This window comes from Pseudoliparis swirei, chromosome 1, assembly GCF_029220125.1.
Source record: "Pseudoliparis swirei isolate HS2019 ecotype Mariana Trench chromosome 1, NWPU_hadal_v1, whole genome shotgun sequence".
In the NCBI taxonomy this organism is placed as follows: Eukaryota; Metazoa; Chordata; class Actinopteri; order Perciformes; family Liparidae; genus Pseudoliparis; species Pseudoliparis swirei.
Window position 1 is genome coordinate 10,771,319 of NC_079388.1, and position 22,157 is coordinate 10,793,475.

Genomic DNA, 22,157 nt, shown 5'->3' on the forward strand with positions numbered 1-22,157 from the left:
GGTGAAGTCGTACAAGGGAGAGATGAAGAGAGAGCAGAAGGACGGCCGAGAGAGGGAGATATCAAAGTGTCTTGTTTCCGAGTGTCCTTCTGTGTTGTGATTTATTCAGAGAGTCAGAGGCAGCCCCCACATGAAGCAAGACACCTTCAATTCAAGGCTTGCAGTTCCCCAGCCAGAGAGAGCGAGCGAGCGAGTGACCTTGGCATGTTATGAGAGCCCCTCCACGCCTCCTCAATCTGCTCTCGAGGAGGTAGCGCTCACCGGTCTCACGGAACACACACTGCTGCGGCTCGTTGACATCGCGGCGGCCCGGTCCTGACAGAATGGGTTCAAATCCGTAATCTGAGTTGATACATTAATTATGCAACACGTTGAAATATGTTATTGCACCTCTCTCTGCAGTCTACCCCCAAGACTTCCTCACAGAGATAACGTGAAAACAACACGCTTGCTGCAGCCACAAGCAAACTAGTGCATGGGGAAAGTATCTCAAACGAAGTGTTATTTTAGAGAAGCTTGCGAGGCAACGCCAGCATCAACAATACCCAAGATTACACGCTGCTACATATTCTGCCAGTGGCTTCTGTGTATTCTTTCTTTCCTTTCAGTCACAGCGAAGAATAAATCAATACTCAACAGAGTCATTATCAAGCCAATACATAAATTGAAGCAAATTGAGAAACCACAATTATTGCTTAGACCCAGAGCAAGCTTTGAAAAGGAGAGACGAGGAGAAATAGAGGCAACAAAAAAAAAAGGTAAAAGAAGAAACAAACAAGACTGACTTGTTTGTTCTCTCCCCCCCCCACACCAAGAAAAACAACAGGCTAGTTTTATTTCCGGTCCCCACACACACCCCCACACACCCCCACACAACGGGTGGGCAATATGGAGAAAATCTAATATCACAATATTTATGACCAAATAATAGTTCCCATTAATGAGTTTATCAGTTGGAAGTTGAAGGTAAAATGAACCTGCGAGAGATTGTAAGTTATTTTGATATGATTATGCCTGTTCCCTTCATGTGTACTCCACTTCACCTCCCTTGTTACTTTAATGGAAGTGAAGCAGAGCAGTGAATCTCATATCCCACTTTGGTTATTACAGGCTTTTCTTTTTCACTGTGCATATACTGCAGAAGGTGATGTGTATTTTCTCTGCTTAAAAAAAAAGGATCAAAAATGTGGGGACATTAGATTTCTTTTCACTGCAAGCAAGCATCATGAAGCACAACATAAATGCTGCAGGGAAAAGGACACCTCCTACTATTTGAAGCACGTTATAAGTTAGCCTCCGGTTCAGCTCACACTCAGAGTTCATCAACTTTCTCTGCAATGCACAGTGTGAATGATTATTAAAATACTGCTGCAATGTAGTGAATAAACATTTTCACGCAAACAAGTGCACAGTTTGAGGAGAGCAGTGCGAAAGAACTAGGGCAACTTAATATACTCGCATCAGACAGTAGTGGGCAAGACGGTCAGTGTAAACGTACATCGCTGGGCCTAAATGAACTCAGTCTCACACCTCTGATCTCTGCCAAGCCATTGAGATGAGTGATTTAGCAATAATCCATCTGATTGGATATTGACAGAACATCTGATCATATGTTCATTGACGGGGAGAAAAAGGAACAAAATGCACCGGACGTGTGGATGGAAGTAATCATGACGCAGGGATCAACACATCATAGCTGCTGTTTGGACTGAGGGACAGCCACCATCCATAAATGAACAGAAACAGAGATCTTGCGATGACCAACACCATACACACCACCTATAGGGCTGAGAGACACACAAGCTATAATTAGGTGGCAGATGCAAAAAACAAAACTGTGTTTAGCACCTGGGTTACACTAAAACATCAGCATACGGCTCCTGAGGAAATGATGCAGGCAAGATGGAGGAACAAAGCAACAACCGTTTCTCCGGCACTTGTGCAAACGTGCCGCAAACGGTGTCCTGTGTGACGCCACCGACACGTACGGACAATCCCACTCCACCAGCTGCATACAGGCGAGTAACGCCCGCACACAACTTGACAATCCTGACAAAGCACCCGACTCTCAGCACTAAGTCAGTTCAAGCCTCTCACGCAGCTGAAGCGGGGACGTGCTGGTTGGACCCAGAGACGACCGAACCGTTTATCCGCCTGGGTCAGGAGGCTCGCACGCTGAGAAATGCGTAAAACCACAAACACACACATAGCCAGAGAGCTGCCGAAACTCTCACTCAATATGTCCAGAGCTCTGCGACAGCACCACGGCTGGAATGCAGCGGGCAGAGGGAGCCACATCAGTTTCTGGGTCATCTGGGGCTGCGTCGCTCCGCATAGGGTCGAGACTTGGACTGCGGATGTTCTGCACTTAGACCGATTCATATGCATGCGCTCCAACAACAAAACATATACATTTATATCATTATTATTATTATATCATTTTGCTATAAAACTACTTTTTAAATCAGTTTCTCTTATTCATGGCATTTCTTTTGGAACACGTGACGAAATTCTTTGTTTTATAGTCATCCCCAGGCAACAATCAGTGCACGAAAGAGCAGAACATGGCAGGAACCTCGGAGATCTCTCTCACCCACCGATGTGTGTCTGGCTGTCTGGCACCTTCCCATCGCACCTCCACTACCTACCTGCTGTTTTCATTTACTTCGTTCCACAGGGAGCAATTATGCAAGGCAACATTCATCTCATTTGGAACAGCAAGTTAATCTAACCTCAAGCTGCCAAAGGACATGCGCACCGGTTTGTACGGCAAGCAAGAATACCAGTACTTCAAATGAAGTTTTTTTTTCTATGCAAAGGCTGTTAGCACAAAAAGAAAAGACATAAAGTGGCAGAGAGACGACAGCAATCTTTGGGCGCTGGTTGTTTTTTGCCGTTGCTAAAATGTTGCAATCCTGAGCTTTGAGGAAAATGAGGGGGAAATGAGTTTATTAAGATGGCAGATAGCGGGCCGAGTATACATCGAGAAGAAACGATTTACATAGCTTCATTTCCCTCAGGGAGCAAGAACTGAAAGTGAGGAGGTATATGGGAGATATGTGAGGGTGAGAAGAAAGTGCAAAGAGAGAGCGAAAGCAAGATAGAATGTGTTAGAAAGCAAGTGGAAGAGAGTAAGATGATGAGAGAAAGATAACAGGCTTTACGGGGAGGGAGGGAGGAAAGGAAAGAAGGAGGGAGGGAGGGAGCTCTGACAGGCAAGAACAGACAGAATTGGCATGGTTGAACTTTGGGAGGTGGTGAGAAGATGCCAAACAGGAGGCATTGTCAAATAGAGACAATCAGGAGCTTCAATGTGATGCAACTCAATAAGCAAGTGCACCAATACTCCCCAAAAAAAGTATTTTCAAAATGCCTGGCCATCTCTGCCTCTTTCCGCTCATCTGATTTCCTAGATTTTGTTTTCACCATTTCAAATGAGACACGAAAGCGCTCTAGTTTAATTCCATCAGTTTGTTTCGCTCCTGACTAATGGTGCAACTCAAGGCTGCCGTATTTTACCTTCTCACTTTTCATTTACTGCGGTGTTGCAACTATCTATTATGTTTAGGACCCTGTAGGGATGAAGAAATGTTTATTTGGGAAAGCCAGCTAACAAGAAGTGGAGGTTTTCTGTGGCTAATAAAACCTGTTTTTGCATGTGTGTGCATTTCTTTTGACATGTAGGTCCCTCTGGTGGCTGTAAAACTGAAACATAACGCCTCTGGCACACTTCAATTCTAAACTGGACTGATACCGACCAACGCTGTGCACACACACACACACACTAAGCTTCACATACCGGTGTAATGGGGGGGTGCACTTAAGTAAGCGGTTTTTAAGTACGAGTTGAAAATTGCCTTCCTTGAGCTGCGCCAGACCTGGATCTGAAACCAAACATCAATCTCTAACCCACTATCAACTAGTTACATAGACAGAGTACAAATATAGGCCAAAACCTCACAATGCAAAACAGAATCTCTCCGTTCAAGTATGCCGCCCTGATAGAAACTAACATAAAGGAACGCTCTTCATCCTCACAGACGACTACAGCAAGGAGGAAGCAGACAACATGTTTCCGTGCCAGAGTGGTACTTGAAACCAAAACCCATACATGACCCCCGGTGACGAGCTCTTGAGAGCTGCCCCCGTATGTTCGTGTCAGAGACGAGGACGCACATGCGGCTGTGCTTCAAGGCCATAGCGTGCGTTTATTGTCGCGTTGACGCGGCGATGAGGCCATCGCCACAGGGACGTCTAACCGGCCGTGTAAGTGGGCTCTCGCTGCATCAGAAGCCGCCCGGAGGGGCCGAGGGCCCACGAGAAGATGACAGCGTGCAATGCTGCTGTGGTTAATGGTTACAGAGTGATCACACAGGACATATTGAGCAACGGTTCTCAACGTGGGGTCTACAGACAACCAGGGGCCCTTTCAGGGGCCGCTGTGGGAGGCATGAGGAAGAATAGTTGCAGTTTCAATTCAGCACACATATCACACATTTGTCTTGTACAGCAGTGATTACCGAGAAATGTTTCGGTGGATCGGAGAGCTTCATAAAAGTATCTCACACAGAGAAAACACAGCAGCTGTGGTGAATCCATACATCACAGAGTAATCCTGAAATGATGATGTTTAGCCGTGGTCTCTTTCTTCCCCAGTAGGTCTGCTTAAGTTTATATCTGTACTTCTACCCCCTGGAGTGGCAGAATTATGTGCAACCATTTAAAGCCATTTGACCACTTTTAGCTTCCAATTTTGACTTTTGTGCCGACTAGATTTTAAATACTTTAAATTGCAGCATGAACGGACTCAACTGGTTGGCAGGGAATTTGGTGTGTCAAAGCCGTTAGGTTATTGTTGCAAATACATTGACTAAAATTAGGCATTACATAATTTGATACAATAATTTACATGAACATTTTCCTTCAAAAACCTCAGAATGTGGGTAGTTTTATTTTTACAAATCCGTTGAGCTTCTCTCCAATGTCTCCATGAACTCTACTAGTAAAAGTACACCAAGGATAACAACTTAATTTGTTTATAGCTTCAACCCAAAGGCGTACGGTCAACCTGTCAAGGGGTCATTGCTTTGATTCAAGCCACACAAGTTTGGTTAACACGGATCTGACAGACATTAATTAGGGGGGAGGGTGGGGGGAGGGGGGCACATAATAACTTTTTGGAAGCCCTGACGTCGAGGTTTGAAGAAAGACGTTATGTCAGGCACTAGACCTCGAGAAGTGGAACTGCTGCCAGACCATAACGCATTATGACATCCTTGCTGTGCATTTCACGGAGGAGAGCGTGACATGAGCCACCCGTCTCCCTCTCCTCGTCACAGGCCCACGGCGCCGTGCAGCTGGGCTGGAGTTACACACCGCACACCCGGAAAGCGGCGCCTTAATTAGGGCGCGGAGTTTCTTTTTGTGCATCAAGCGAACAGCATGCACTTATAACAAACAAGCCGGGAGAGCAGCGGCTGCCTCCGCGGCGGCTCGGTGTCATCTCTGGCGCTAACGCAACACAACTCGCGCACACTTGTTTAACAAAACCACGAAGTGAAAGCAGCCCCACGCGGAGCGGAGCCACCGGCGTGCTGCATTCGCGGTTCTGCAGCTCAACGAGTCTCCGTGCGGCGCGTGAGAGCAGAGCGCGCGGCTGCGCTGCTTTCAGCAGACATGTCAATACAACAAAAAGAGCAGCGCCCAAAAGCCGCTGAGGCCACTTGACTAAAGTAAAGCCGGGCGGAGGGACACGCAGAGAGAAAAGGGCGAGATGAGACCTCGTAGCGCCTCGCTGCCGTGTAACTGACACAGAGACAAACCCCCGAAACACCGCAACATGTAGCGCAACAACACGCGAAGGAAGTAGAGCTGGAAAAACCACAACAACGTGCGCGAGAGAAAGAAAGCGGGCTGACAAACCTGGCGGCGCGAGGACACTTCTTCCACTAACGCGCTGCTGGAGTTTGCGTGTGAGTGTGCGTGTTGTGAGAGAGTGTGTGAGTGTGTGTCACCTCGCAGTTGTGTTTCCTCCCCTCCGCTCTGCCGTATAGAGATATATACTGCTGATGTTTCCACTTCCTCTTTTCTTCTTCTGCCGTCTGCTGGCTGCTCGCGATGCCAGACAGAGGACGCGTGGAGCTGCTTCCACTGAGTCACCGGGTCACGACTGGGTGGTGGCGTTTCATCCGTTAGAAATAAAGTCGGCTCTGGAGTCAGAAAACTTCCCCCTGAGCTCAATCAGGATCATCGTATTTGGGTTTGAGGATAATAAGTACGTTTAGCAGCTTGGTCTGATTTCCGTAGTAAAGTTTGAAGTGTTATTACTTTTTAATTTAAGTTTTACGTTCAAGTCAATCAGAATTGTGACGTCAGCCAGCCCGCTGCAGTTCAACATGTATCACGAAAAAAGGATTTGACTTTTAACTTTTTATTATTATTTTGAATGATCTATTGTATAGCTCATTGTAAAACTTTTTTTTTAAGTTGCTGTCTAAATAAAGTGATTATTATAGTCCTTATTTGGATCAAGAAGCACATAATGAGAGATCAATTATCTGGTGATGTGGATTCTGTAGACGGCATTGCCCTGGCATCCAACACCACTGTAAAGAATCTTGGCGTTATCTTTGATCGGGACTTGTCCTTTAACTCCCACGTAAAGCAAATCTCAAGGACTGCATTCTTTAATCTACGTAATATTTCAAAAATCAGGCACATCTTGTCTCAAAAAGATGCAGAAAAATTGGTTCACGTTGTTGCTTGAGACTGGATTACTGCAACTCCTTATTAGCAGGCTGCTCTAATAAATCTCTTAGGTCCCTCCAGTTGATCCAGAATGCTGCAGCTCGTGTTCTCACTAAAACTAAGAAAAGAGATCACATCACTCCTGCACTAGCTGCTCTGCACTGGCTCCCAGTAAAATCAAGAATCACTTTTAAAATTCTTCTCTTAACCTACAAAGCCTTGATTGGTGATGCTCCATCATATCTTAAGGAGCTTGTCGTACCATATTGCCCCACTAGAGAGCTACGCTCACTAAATGCGGGACTACTTGTAGTTCCTAGAGTCTTAAAAAGTAGAATGGGAGCCAGAGCCTTTAGTTATCAAGCTCCTCTTTATGGAACCAGCTTCCAATTTCAGTCCGGGAGGCAGACACAGTCACCTCGTTTAAGAGTAGACTTAAGACCTTCCTCTTTGACAGAGCTTATAGTTAGGGCTGAATCAGGTTTGCCCTGGTCCAGCCCTTTGATATGCTGCTATAGGCTTATAGCTGCGGGGCGGGGACGTTTAGGATGCACTGAGTACCTATCTCCTCTTTTTCTCTCCTTAAGGATGAATTTTCATCTCTCAATCACACGTTACTAACTCTGCTTTCTCCCCGGAAGTCCTTTTGACTTTACGTCTCATGGGGTCATCGGACCCTATGAGACGGCATAGATCCTATCTGCCTGATGGATCGTCTGGGTGGTGGAATTCCTGCTCATGACTACGTGACTGTCCTGTTGAGACTCCGCCCTGTCCTCCTCCCCACCGCCATCTGCCTGATGGATCGTGGAGGTCTCCATCGTGGAATATGCCTACTATGAACTATTCATACACTCTGTCATATTCATTGAATGTATTTTAACTCTAAATCTGTCCTTCTGTACACATTACATCTATTGCATCTGTCCATCCTAGGAGAGGGATCCTCCTCTGTTGCTCTCCTCCAGGTTTCTTCCCTTTTTTTCCCCCTGAAGGGTTATTTGGGAGTTTTTCCTGGTCCGATGTGAGGTTTTGGGGCAGGGATGTCTATGTGTACAGATTGTAAAGCACTCCGAGACAAATTTGTAATTTGTGAAATTGGGCTATACAAATAAACTGAATTGAATTGAATTGAATAATGGTTGATAATGAAGACACGTGGGTTTAGTATTTACTTCCTTAGCTTTGTTCAACTATTATGTTTTCTAAGGCAGAATGAGGATGTCACATATTTCTACAGTGCATTTAAAAACCGGGCAATTAAAAGTGCTTTACAGAAAACGTGAAATAGATTTCAGACAGAATCTAAGACGTATGGCAAACCATTTATTTAAAAAAAATCTCAGCACTAATTATTATAGTAATGAGCAGATTAATATGGTTTTAAGAACTGTTGGATGTGTGTGTTTTTGTTGACTGCTTTTTAAGAATGGGAAAATATCATAGACTATGAGTATGTAATACATGTTACAAGTGAGCCTGAGCTCCCCTAGTGGATATCAGCATGGCCTACGACGTCTCAACAAAAGTAGACTGGAGAATAAAGCGGATGTAAAATGAACAATGAGGACGCCACATCTTTTCTCTCCGTGATGGGTGACACAAAGAAGCGACGGCCTCCATCTTGCAGCAAGGAGCCAAAGACAAACAGGAACAATGACTTCAATAATTCATGGTTATTGAACGCTCTCTGGTCTCCACACACATCCACAGAGAACTGTTTGGAGGATATGACTATGACCTTCTAATGGTACATTACGCCTGGAACCATTTTGATTTAGCCCAGCCTCGGGCCGACAGCATTATGTTCTAGTTTCATTGGATTTCCTTGTAGGGACAGGATAGAGGACTCTGCCACTGGGCCACATGAGGCCCCTTCCCTTTAAGTGTCAGTGATTACATGTTTCTGATATGAATCCCAGAGTGTTTGCCCATGAGTAAAAAAAGAGTGTAAACAGTGAAAAGCAGACAGTACTGCAGCCCATTCAGTCTGCACTCAGCAGGAGAATTTATACAGGAGCCCCGTCCCTCCTGATAAATAATGTGGTCAGAAATCTTTCTTTTACTGGGTTTGTTCTTCTCTGTGAAAAACACAGGATTCAAACCTCAGCCAATTTAAACGCCACTGAAATGGTTCATTTGCCTATATGTTGGGCTGCGACGGCAAGAAACACAACAGAAGGGAAACTCATTATTTCACTCAGTGTGACAAGTAATTTTAGGAAGGACATTTGAAAAGTAAACAGTTGCCAATTATTCTGTTGTCTAACCTTTGTGAGTTGCATTACATTGGAGGGTTTCAACATTCAGACAGTTCACATTGTGCAAAAATAATGTCTAAATACAAAAACACAATTCAGATTCGGAAACATCAGCAATCAAACAAAACCAGATCATCATTTGACTTATTGTGACTTTAGCATCTCTGACTTCAGCTTCAGAGCGATGTGACCTGTTTATCTGAGGCTGCAAAGAGGCGGTGTGGTTGTGTGAAGCCATGTGGTCCGTTGATGGGTGAAGTGGGCCGACTGCGTGCTGCAGACTCCCAACGCAGCACACTCGACCTCTGATGGACTTTTACCTGTTGTGTAACTCACTTGGATTTGAGCACTCCTTGTTTCACAAGTTCTGCACATCCGGTGCCAAGATGACATCACATTATCAAAATGAAAGAGAAACCTCATCCCTGCATTTTCCCCCGTTGGGCAAACATGATTATTCATGAGTTCAGCGCAGTGCTCAAGTCTCAAAAGACTGAGTTCTTTCAGCAAATATGTGCAGCCTCTAACATAATCTTCCCAAAGAGTCTGGCCTGGCACTCCATCTGACCTGTCCCTTGTCCAAGAAGACGGAGTGCTGCAATAAAGACTGTGCGGACCAAATTCTCTCTACGTGGCACAGCGGCTTGTGACTGAATCTCATCTGGGAGATTCATTGTTCTGCTCAGAGAGAAGTCGACGTGGAACAGACTGTTTCTATGAGGCCGATTTATCTTCGGCTGTTGGCCAAAGCACCAGAAAGGGGATGGACGGAGCCGCTGCGGAGAGAAAATGAAAAAGAGCGAGCTCTCAATCATCCGGTGAGACGCTCTCATGTATCAGCTGTTATGCGGTGATGCAATTTGAATTTCTCACAAACACTCCCTACAGCATTTGAGCTCCTCAGAAAGCTTAAGACACTAATCTAAATGGAGATCGTTTGCGTGCTCCCTGTAGGTCTGCTGTAAGTGTCTCTCTCTCACGGTCATTAGAAAAAGGAAATATTTCAAGTTCGTGTCCACAGGGAGTCGTGCTCACGTCGTGCTGCTCGTGGAGAGAAGCGCTAGACTTCCTCAAGTGTTGTGTCAAGGATACGTCTGGTGCAATGTACCCCCTCCCGCCGCGGCCGGTCGGAGTCGTTGCTGGTCGCTCAGGACAAAAAGTGAGGAACGCTCTGAATCGTCTCGGCTACAAACTGAGAAGGTTCTTGAGAAAGATCAGGAAGGTTCCTCCGATTGATAGCAGGACAAGATTAAAAGAGAAATGCGTCTCTGCGGGGCACTTTTTAAATGTCTTCTGCGCCTGGAGTTCCACTGCATCGTCTTCAAAAGATTAAGTTGTCATCTATATACACATATGTATATATTTTAAAAGAAGTCTCGTACACATTAATTAAAAGCCAACAATTAACATTTTTGTAGCTGCAGCTTTCAGCGGGGTAAACATTGGAGAGAGAGACCTCTTTATTCTCAGAATAAGGGAGCACATTCACATACATTCTTTCCCATGTCTGTGGCTTTTTTTTCCAGAGCAAATAAGCATATTCCAACCTCAAATCATTTCAAAGATGTATGTACAGTCACAAGCATTCAGGCTTGTGTGGAAGATAAACTATAACTGTACTAATGCTCCCCCCTCCCCCAATCTCTCCGCCTTCAACACACTCTACAATTTAATACCAGCGTGGTGGCCGGGGTACAAAAATATGGTGGAAAATACAATCTCTTAATAACATGCTGTATTTGCCGACATGCCATCTTATTGGACCCCGCTAAAGACCATTATCTCTTACACCAGCGGGCTTATTCGTATCACTTAAGATTCATTACACATGCAGCTGATGCTTTTTGACACGCATATGCACAAACTTACTGAAGCAGGGGTGCCAAATGGCTCCGTGTTGTTGTACGACCCAACAGAGAGGATGCAAATGAGAGTCGTCACCCTGGAGAGAATTAATCGTCTGGGAGAAGTCACGTGCAGCGGACTGAGTGTTACAGTTTCAACCGGCAGAGAAAAGGCTGACACAGGTCTTAGTACTGAGACACTCTGCAGAACACACTTCCCTACGGCGAATAATCTACCATTGCTGCTCCTCCGGTCAGCCTCTTCCTGTGTCGACAGCACGTCGTGTGCACGTAGTCCATGTTCCAAACACTCAATCGGAATCGGAGCAGTCAGTGGTTTTGGAGGACTTGTGCTTTGGTTTCCCTTTTCTCTTCTTGTCTTTCTTCTTTTTGTCCTTCCTCTTTTTCCTTTTCTTGCTGCGATGGTGGTCGGACGAGGAAGAGGAGCCGTCTGAGCTGGAGGAAGTGGTGTCTTGAAGCATCTGCTGCAGCTGTTGGATCCTAGACACAGGAAGGGCAGGAGGAGAAGAGGAGAGGGGATGAGCACCAAGTACAGGGAAAACACAGCTGATGCTCACTCGGATGCCTGATTTTGGCAAGCATCTGAAGTGTCCTTGGGCAGCGTCCTTTGTCCTCGTACAAGCATGTTTGGACTGTGAACAACTGCCTACTTGTGGTCCATATTTCCAGTGCCCACTTGCAGGTGTGTGGAAGGTTGTCAGGACACACCTGGATAATGGGGTCATCGTGTCGCTTAAATACGAGGCTCGAGCTCCAGAACTCAAATAGATCAGATCATTTAAGATAGTTCAGAGAACAGCACCTGTTCATACTGCAGTTTTGACAATAAGTCAATGAGAGGAGGGGGGGGTACTTTTATATCTGGTGAACAGCCACAGCTAAATACAGTTCAAGAAGGAAGATTAAAATCAACACATCACAGAATGGTGAGGAAGAACCACACTGCTCAGTAAAATATTCATCATTTTTCTGAGAAAGAAAGATCTCAAAGAACAAAGATGTACAGTGGAAGTCACTGGAGTACATGACCTTTCATTAGCGCGGAGAAGTGTGCAGGCACACCGAGTGCAATGATATCAGAAATGTACAAGACATCCAGAAACTGTTAACCATTCAGCCATAAAAGTGTTTGAGAAAAGGTGACGTGCTCTTGTGAAGTGTCCATCCCGCCTCATGGATGTCGTGCTACTCCTTAAAGCGTACCGCTCATCCTCAGAGGGAACCCAACGCTGAATTATACAAAAGTCTCTTCCCTCAGCTCAAATACTTTGGTTTCCGAAAATTCCTGCAAACTGTCAGCACCGAGTTTATCAGAGACTCCGTGTTTCAGCCACTGACCTTTGTCAGGCATCGAATTCATGATGTACAACAACACATCTTAATACTAACGCTGGAAGAACTAGTGAAAAGGGGCCAACTCTCCCCTAATATATATATATATATATGTAGGGACCTGTTGCACATACACATACAAGAAGGTAGTAGGTGTGTGGTGCAGGACCGTGACGGGTCCTTTAGAAGCTGCTGCGTAACCAGGGCAACGGGGCAGGCGTCGGGGTTTAAAGGTCATGAGGTGTCAGTGTCAGGGTGAAATGTTTTTGTGTGAAATAATAGGCCCCACAGAGGTGTGCAGCCAAAGAAAGTGACTTTGTCCATATCGTTCATTCCTGCGTTCCTACATATATATATATATATACATACACACATACATATACAAATATGTTGAATACAAAAATATTTTTGAGAACTAACTGATAGCATAAAATAAACAAGTGAATTATCCAACTGGGAATATCTTCATAACTTCAAAAACTTCTGGTATCTAGCTCATTTATACAATTTCATCATTAAATGTTCTCAAAGACAACTTGGGGCACAATATGCAAATGGAAGCCTCTTCACTGTTTTTGTCTCTATTCATGTTTTAAGAATCAGACTCTTCCGACAGGGAAATTATAGCAACGAAGACGATTCAACAACTAAGTGCAAGTACCTGGTTTCTTTTTCATTCCTTTTGTTTTCCCGAATGATGTCGTACATCGGGTCTTCATGAGCCTAAAAGATAAAAATGCAATCTGTCATTACCTACTGTAAAGAAAGAGTAAAAACCATACCTCGTAAAAAAAAAAAAAACAGTTTCTACGATTCACAGTAGACCCAGGAAATGATCCCTCAACACAGTGCACCCATTGTACCGATTCTAGTGTTACATCAGCATTTTGTATAAATCTCCCTGTGACAATAAGAGCTATGAAAATATGACAGTTGCATTTATGGTAATCATTGCACATGCTGTGTGTTCCTGTGTTGGTTTTTGCTCCATTACAGGCACATTGGCTGTGTGAAGAAGGCTGCTCCCCACACCTCCGTGTAAACTAAATATGGCCCAGATCCATTGTGAACGTCAGCCCAGCTCCCAGACACAATCGTCTCTGCCACTGCTCCTCGACCTTGGCACAACAGAGCCGACATTATTTGATACCTTCAGGAAATAACTATGGATGGGCTCATGTTTCTCGAAGCAGTGAACCAACTCACCACTCTGAATTGCTCCAGTTTCTGGTTGCCTTTGATGAAGAACGGACACTCCTTGTCTCCCGTCCTGTGGCCGTAGTTCTTACATCTCCAACCTGCGGCGAAGGAAACCGATATAAAGGATTTATAGAAGGAACATCATGGCTATATTGGGAGACGTAGTTTCACTAAATAATCTTAAAACGGTGCCGGCAACACAAGGAGAGGGAGAGCAACTTCATTCTCTGCTCAGGTGGACACTAAGCCTCTATATATTTAGACAGTAGATATTTGTTTGATATAATGTTAAAACTCCAAATTTCAAATTCAGCATCTTTATTTAAGCATCACTTGCAAACTCTTTCTTGAGCTTTTAATCACATCTCACAGCCGTCATCTGCAAATAGAGTAAGCTCTTTCTGTGTGTGTGTAAAATATATATATATTAGGGCTGTCAGCGTTAACGCGTTAATCTATGCGATTAATTTGGCCGCGTTAACGCACTAAAATATTTTAACGCAACTTTGTTTACTTCCGGTGTTCGTTGAAGTTTTTACACTCCTCTGAGTGTCAAACCGCGGCAGTACGGTTTAACACTGTTTCCGTTTTTAAAACAATTATTTCTCCGCGAAAATAAGGAGCAGAAATCAGTTTAAACTCGTGGATGAATCAGTCGGGTTTCCTCCTCCGCTCCTTCCTCCCGTCTCCCCCTCTGATACACAGAGGAACAGAGGGGCGCGTGTCGGTGACGCGCGGAAAGAACTCGTCTGAAACCTTCACCGTGATTGGTCAATCCGTTTGTGTCAACATTTTGCGAAAAAAACAACCAATGAACACTCAGTAAATCACAAAGGACCTCCCACCTCACAGGTGAGGCTCATTAGCAGCCTGTCAGTCAGAGAGCAGAGAACACGGCACCAGGACAACTGAGCCTCATTGAAAAGAGCTGAGATTGTTCTGGAATGTTTGATGTAGAACACGTGGGGGTGTGTCGCATGCAAAAGACTTTAAAAGGTGAATTTACATTTTATTGTAAAGTGGAGAAAATGAGCCCAGCCTCCAGAGGGTTAACGTGACATATGTGAATGTCAGTCAGTTACCAAGGCCACTGGTTCTGCTGTGTCCAATGTTAAAGATGACAGGACCAATGGGGTCTCAATATACTTTTTTTTTTTACTAATCTGGATGTTTCACTGAAGAAACAATTTATCATCCACAATATTAAATACCTCGCTGGCACTTTATAGGTAGGAGCCTCTTTGAAACACAGCTCTGTGTGAAGTTTTGTCTTTAAAAAGAAGAAAAACAACTTTTAATCGCGATTAATGAATTTCAAAATGTGCGATTAATTAGTTAATTTTTTTTAATCGATTGACAGCCCTAATATATATATATATATAGCGAGAGAGAGACATATAGACATACGTCTCCTGACTCGGGCTATACTTGCTGAGAACTGAACCAACTCAATGACAATTGAGGAAACTGCTCCTCCGATGAAGGCTCTAATTTGCAGTTGAATGCACTGGGAAAGCAAATAATTGAACCTCGAGTTGAGATAATATTGGTTGTAGTTCATTTATTTAGTTCTTCGTAGTAGCATTAAAAGGTTCACAGAAAAAACACATGGTTTTGGGTAAAGACGTTCTTTTGGTGTAATTCAAAAAGCCAAAAGGAATCAACTCTGATTCCTGCTCAAACCAGCCAGCTCATCGTGTGATGCGTTGCAAAATGTTTGCCTCGCCAAATCATAGATCAAGGCTTCGTGAAGAATTTTGTGTCATAATTCCTCATTTTTTAAAGTCTCCATTTGTCCACGGTACTGTGCTCAAACACTTCCTCCCAAAACGAGCGATGCTCGGCATCTGCAGAACAAATGCCATCTTGTGTGCAACACCCTGACTTCACGCATATGGCGTTCAACTAATCTCGAAGAATCCCGCTTAGTTTGGCGAGATAGTCTTAAAACATATAAGAAGGCCCTCCGTAATGCCAGAGCAGCCTATTACTCATCAGTAATAGAAAAAAATAAAACAACCCCAGGTTTCTCTTCAGCACTGTAGCCAGGCTGACAGAGAGTCACAGCTCTGTGGAGCCGAGCATTCCTATAAACCTTAGTGGTAATGACTTTATGAACTTCTTTAATGAAAAGATTTTAACTATTAGGGACAAGATTAATATTCTCTTGCCCATAACCAGTGCCAATCTGTCCTCAAGTGGAATGGCCTTGGAAACCGCTGTATGCCCTGGTGTATATTTGGAGGCTTTTCTCCCATCAACCGTGACCAATTATCTTCAACGGTTTCTACGAACACGCGTACCTGTCTCTTGGACCCCATCCCGACGAGGCTGCTTAAAGACGTTTTGCCTCTCTATTAGATATTATCAATGTGTCTCTGCTAACAGGCCACGTACCACACTCCTTCAAGGTGGCTGTTATTAAACCTCTCCTGAAGAAGCCCACTCTGGATCCAGAGGTATTGGCTAACTACAGACCGATCTCTAACCTCCCTTCCTCTCCAAGATCCTTGAGAAAGTGGTCGTGCGACTTTCTACATCATAATAGTTTATTTGAGAAATTTCAATCAGGATTTAGAAAACACCACAGCACCGAGACGGCACTGGTGAAAATTACAAATGACCTCTTAATGGCAGCAGATAAAGGACTCCTCTCTGTGCTGGTCTTGTTAGACCTTAGTGCTGCATTCGACACCATTGACCATGACATCCTGTTACAGAGACTGGAGCAGTCGATTGGCATTTCAGGCACGGCACTAATTTGGTTTAAATCCTATTTATCAGATCGATCTCAATTTGTATTTATGTGATATGATGTAAACGATAACCACCAACGTTAATCACGGAGTTCCACAAGGTTCTGTGCTTGGACCAATTTTATTTACCTTATACATGCTTCCTTTGGGCAATATTATCAGGAAACACTCCATAAACTTTCATTGTTATGCAGATGATACTCAACTATATTTATCGATAAAACCAGAGGAGAGCAACCAACTCTGTAAAATTCAAGCATGTCTTAAAGACATAAAACATGGATGACCTGCAACTTCTTGATGTTAAACTCAGACAAAACCAAGTAATTTTAATCGGCCCTGAGCACCTCAGAGATCAATTATCTGGTGATGTGGTTTCTGTAGACGGCATTGCCCTGGCATCCAACACCACTGTAAAGAATCTTGGCGTTATCTTTGATCGGGACTTGTCCTTTAACTCCCACGAAGCAAATCTCAAGGACTGCATTCTTTCATCTACGTAATATTTCAAAAATCAGGCACATCTTGTCTCAAAAGATGCAGAAAAATTGGTTCACGCGCGTTACATTTTGAGACTGGATTACTGCAACTCCTTATTATCAGGCTGCTCTAATAAATCTCTTAGGTCCCTCCAGTTGATCCAGAATGCTGCAGCTCGTGTTCTCACTAAAACTAAGAAAAGAGATCACATCACTCCTGCACTAGCTGCTCTGCACTGGCTCCCAGTAAAATCAAGAATCACTTTTAAAATTCTTCTCTTAACCTACAAAGCCTTGATTGGTGATGCTCCATCATATCTTAAGGAGCTTGTAGTACCATATTGCCCCACTAGAGAGCTACGCTCACTAAATGCGGGACTACTTGTAGTTCCTAGAGTCTTAAAAGTAGAATGGGAGCCAGAGCCTTTAGTTATCAAGCTCCTCTTTATGGAACCAGCTTCCAATTTCAGTCCGGGAGGCAGACACAGTCACCTCGCTTCAGAGTAGACCTAAGACCTCTCTCTCTGACAGAGCTTATAGTTAGGGCCGAATCAGGTTCACCTGGTCCAGCCCCTTGATATGCTGCTATAGGCTTATAGCTGCCGGGGACGTTATGATGCACTGAGCACCTCTCCTCTTTTTCTCTCCTTAAGGATGAATTTTCATCTCTCAATCACACGTTACTAACTCTGCTTTTTGACTTCCGTCACGCTCATGGGGTCATCGGACCCTATGAGACGGCATAGATCCTATCTGCCTGATGGATCGGAATTCCTGCTCCTGACTACGCCACTGTCCTGTTGAGACTCCGCCCACTGTTGAGACTCCGCCCTCCTCCCCACCGCCATCTGCCTGATGGATCGTGGAGGTCTCCATCGTGGAATATGCCTACTATGAACTATTCATACACTCTGTCATATTCATTGAATGTATTTTAACTCTAAATCTGTCCTTCTGTACACATTACATCTATTGTTCTGTCCATCCTGGAGAGGGATCCTCCTCTGTTGCTCTCCTCCAGGTTTCTTCCCTTTTTTTCCCCCTGAAGGGTTATTTGGGAGTTTTTCCTGGTCCGATGTGAGGTTTTGGGGCAGGGATGTCTATGTGTACAGATTGTAAAGCACTCCGAGACAAATTTGTAATTTGTGAAATTGGGCTATACAAATAAACTGAATTGAATTGAACATGAGTGGGACGAAGGAATGAATGGCCACTGACAATAAGCACAGTCTTTGTCTGACAAAGAAAGCAGAAGGTAATCGGCACCATTATTATTCTGTCGCAACAGACAAACAGACGTGGTAATTGTGAAGTTATTGTGCTTACATTTGTCTGTGAACATTCACTCACATCGACAGCTCCTGAACGTTACATCAGAACAGGTTTAGACCTTTCAAAGCGTTTTATTCTAATTCAATTAATATGAGAGTGCAATTGTGTACCTATGAGAAGACACTATGAATAACTTTTCACACCAAAATGAACACAGTATGGTGGTTTTCTATACATGGGAAAACCCACGTAACATGTTTTGCCAGTGGTCAAGTATGCCTTTCTGCTTTCTTTCAGATGCATCACATTCAATGTCACTTAATCATAACTTATTCAGTCTCTCTCTCAATCTTAGTGGTGGTGAGTTGGTGGTTTTTGGAAGAGTGAAATGTCAAAGATGGTTTTGAAGAGCTTCATTTAGTTTCTGTTGGGTTTGAATGAAATGCGTTTTATGAAACGCTCAGTGAGGGAACATTACTGTGGTGTCACTGGAGTCTTGTGGCTTTGAGCAGAGCATGTTCATTGTATGTTTTGTAGATAAATATATATTAGACCTACACATTCCTATTGATTTGACTAATTATACACTACCGTTCAAAAGTTTGGGATCACTTAGAAATTTCCTTATTTTTCAAAGAAAAGCATTGTTTTTTTCAATGAAGATAACATTAAATCAATCAGAAATACACTATACATTGTTAATGTGGTTAAAGACTATTCTAGGTGGAAACGTCTGGTTTCTAATGAAATATCTCCATAGGTGTATAGAGGCCCATTTCCATCAACTATCACTCCAGTGTTCTAATGGTACATTGTGTTTGCTAATCGCCTTAGAAGACTAATGGATGATTAGAAAACCCTTGTGCAATTATGTTAGCACAGCTGAAAACTGTTTTGCTGATGAGAGAAGCTATAAAACTGGCCTTCCTTTGAGCTCGTTGATTATCTGGAGCATCACATTTGTGGGTTCGATAAGACTCTCAAAATGGCCAGAAAAAAAGAACTTTCATGTGAAATTCGCCAGTCTATTCTTGTTCTTAGAAATGAAGGCTATTCCATGCGAGAAATTGCAAAGAAACTGAAAATTTCCTACAGCGGTGTGTACTACTCCCTTCAGAGAACAGCACAAACTGGCTCTAACCAGAGCAGAAAGAGAAGTGGGAGGCCCCGGTGCTCAACTCAGCAAGAAGACAAGTACATTAGAGTCTCTAGTTTGAGAAACAAACGCCTCACAGGTCCTCAACTGGCAGCTTCTTTAAATGGTACCCGCAAAACGCCAGTGTCAACGTCGACAGTGAAGAGGCGACTCCGGGATGCTGGCCTTCTAGGCAGAGTGGCAAAGAAAAAGCCATATCTGAGACTGGCCAATAAAAAGAAAAGATTGGTATGGGCAAAAGAACACAGGCATTGGACAGAGGAAGATTGGAAAAAGGTGTTATGGACAGATGAATCCAAGTTTGAGGTGTTTGGATCACACAGAAGAACATTTGTGAGACGCAGAACAGGTGAAAAGATGCTGGAAGAGTGCCTGACACCATCTGTCAAGCATGGTGGAGGTCATGTGATGGTCTGGGGCTGCTTTGGTGCTGGTAAAGTGGGAGATTTGTACCAGGTAAAAAGGGATTTTAAATAAGGAAGGCTATCACTCCATTTTGCAACGCCATGCCATACCCTGTGGGCAGCGCTTGATTGGAGCCAATTTCCTCCTCCAACAGGACAATGACCCAAAGCACACCTCCAAATTGTGCAAGAACTATTGAGGGAAGAAGCAGGCAGCTGGTATGCTGTCTGTAATGGAGTGGCCAGCACAGTCACCAGATCTCAACCCCATTGAGCTGTTGTGGGAGCAGCTTGACCGTATGGTCTGCAAGAAGTGCCCATCAAGCCAATCCAACTTGTGGCAGGTGCTTCAGGAAGCGTGGGGTGAAATTTCAACAGATTACCTCAACAAATTAACAGCTAGAATGCCAAAGGTCTGCAATGCTGTAATTGCTGCAAAAGGAGCATTCTTTGACGAAAGCAAAGTTTGAAGAAAAAAAGTAATACTTCAAATACAAATCATTATTTCTAACCTTGTCAATGTCTTGACTATATTTTCTATACATTTTGCAACTCATTTGATCAATAAAAGTGTGAGTTTTCATGGAAAACACAAAATTGTCTGGGTGATCCCAAACTTTTGAACGGTAGTGTATGTTAACTTCAGGAAATGGGGGGGAAACCAGCGTGTCCAGCCAGGTGTCATGTTTCCATCACTAGAGCCAGTACATATCCAGGTCTACTGCAGATTGTTTATCCCAGCAATGAATGCCGATTGTAACCTTTTGCACTGAAAGCAAAAGCCAGATGGTAATAGTGTTACGGATTGTTTTTTTCTCCAGTGAGAAAGGGGCTTTAGATGAATTAACCTGTATTCAAAACAATATAAGCCCTACAAGGAGAGACGTCCACTTATTCTACGACCAAAGAAAAAGAGGCCTTCAAAACCCCAGCACGGTGCAGTATCACGAGACACCCCTCACTTCTGTGTGACGAGTCCCCGGAGTGTGTGGAACAAGAAATCACCAACTCAATCTTTGCAGGCGTGACCGTCAGCAGCTCTCATTGCTCCATTAGAGGAGCTGTATACTCACACTGCATCACCTTCACCTCCTTCCCCAGAGGCATCCACAGGCCCCTGGTGGGGGCGTTTGCCAGGAAGCTGCGGGCTTCTTCATTTCCGGGTTCAGCAGGGATACAGTCCTCGGGTTTGTCCTCGTGCTCCTGCAACAGTAACGGTCACTACCGAGTCCAAAACCCCCGCTTTCTTTCAAACCTGCTCGGCATGCACGAGAGGTAACGTTACCTTGATGAGTCCCGGCGGAGGTTTCTCATAGCTGCACGAAGGAAACACAATATTGACGTTAATTCTCACGGAACTGCAAGAAGTTAGTATTTACAAGCCATCTGCAGATCCCAAAACTAGTTCAGCTTACGTGAACTGGTCTCATGTCGAAGAGAAGACAAAGTAAGAGTGCAACATACTTGAAGTAACGAAACACGTGGTGAATTAAATGCATGCTTCATTCAGGCGTAACTTTTTATCACGTTTCAGCAGAAACTCTCCCATCATTACTCACAACGTATCGACGTGTTTCAGCTGCTGGACTTCCTGGTTGAGTTTTTTCGTTTGTGTTTTGAGTTTCTCCAAATCCTGTTTGGATGACTTGTGCCTCTTCTGGTCTCGTCGCTCGTCCTTCTCTCTTCTTCGCTTTTTGTCCGACATGGCGCTGATGGTGACGAACCGCGACCCCGGACAACCATTAACGTCCGACTAATGCTGCCTTCAAGGTGAATGTGTTGGCTTTCGGGAGAAAGATATCGGCCGCCGTGCTAACTAGCAGCTAACTAGCGGACATGTCTCCGGTGCTGCGGGACTTCCTGTGCAGCCGGATTGGTTAAAGTCCAGCGCCACCTGCAGGACGCGGGGTAACACGCCAGGTGCTGCTGGGTTGATTAGTGACTGTTCATGTTTCAGTGTCTCGACGACACAACACCTGTCTCCTGTTAACGTGATTACGTTCAGCACGCAGTCGCACCTTTCTAGTAGCATCAACATGCTTTCATCAGGTTGTTGGTAAAGGTAACTTTACCCAAGCAGTGAACGGACAATGTTGAGGAACTTGTACTGAAGGCCAATGTACTTTTTACTCCATTACATTTATTTGATAACTTCAGGTATTTTTCAGATTAATAATACTAAATATTATTAGTAAATATATTGTGTATTATATGGATAACAATGTGACTTTGATTAGGTGAAAGTCTCCTGCTACCTGGGAGGGTATTGAATGACAATAAGACTAACTTTTACCAGATGCAACATTAAAACACATTAATCATTATTCTGTCATACGTTGTTCTGAAATGGGTCATTCTCCATAACTTTTACAGAAGTATGGGTTGGTGCAAATACTTTTTGTATACATGACTTACTGTGGTATTGTGAAGGAAACTATCCGAGGATTTCTTCCATGACTCATTCATGTTTGCGCCGTCATTTTTATTGATTATTTCTTTGACATGTAAATTAATTTGTTCTATTTTCTTTAACTACAGTACATATGTTTTTAATTTCACATCTTTGGCACAAAAGTTGTGTGTCTGTCAAGTTTGTCAAGTGTAAAGAATGCAGCTGGATAAACGACATATTGTACATCTATTTGCAGAGACATGGACATCAAATCTGCAAGTTAAAGACATTTT

At 43.9% G+C, this 22,157-nt stretch overlaps 2 protein-coding genes across 3 annotated transcripts in view; both read right to left on the minus strand.

Moving 5' to 3' along the window:
• The window catches only part of elmo1 (engulfment and cell motility 1 (ced-12 homolog, C. elegans)), an 89,039-nt gene extending 82,932 nt beyond the window's left edge, over positions 1-6,107 (minus strand). Inside the window, exon 1 of one of the 2 annotated variants that reach the window (XM_056441430.1) lies at positions 6,015-6,107. The gene's annotated coding sequence lies outside the window, so the exon portion shown is untranslated. The other variant, XM_056441353.1, reaches the window with a different exon arrangement.
• A 4,304-nt stretch (positions 6,108-10,411) lies between these two features.
• On the minus strand, positions 10,412-22,117 carry rp9 (RP9 pre-mRNA splicing factor). Its single transcript, XM_056421407.1, has 6 exons — positions 21,032-22,117; positions 20,758-20,788; positions 20,546-20,675; positions 13,412-13,503; positions 12,867-12,928; positions 10,412-11,353 (listed from the first exon to the last, which is right to left on the minus strand). The coding sequence occupies exons 1-6, from the start codon at positions 21,175-21,177 to the stop codon at positions 11,164-11,166; spliced, it is 651 nt and encodes a 216-aa protein (XP_056277382.1). The 5' UTR covers positions 21,178-22,117; the 3' UTR covers positions 10,412-11,163.
• Between the last annotated feature and the right edge of the window lie 40 nt (positions 22,118-22,157).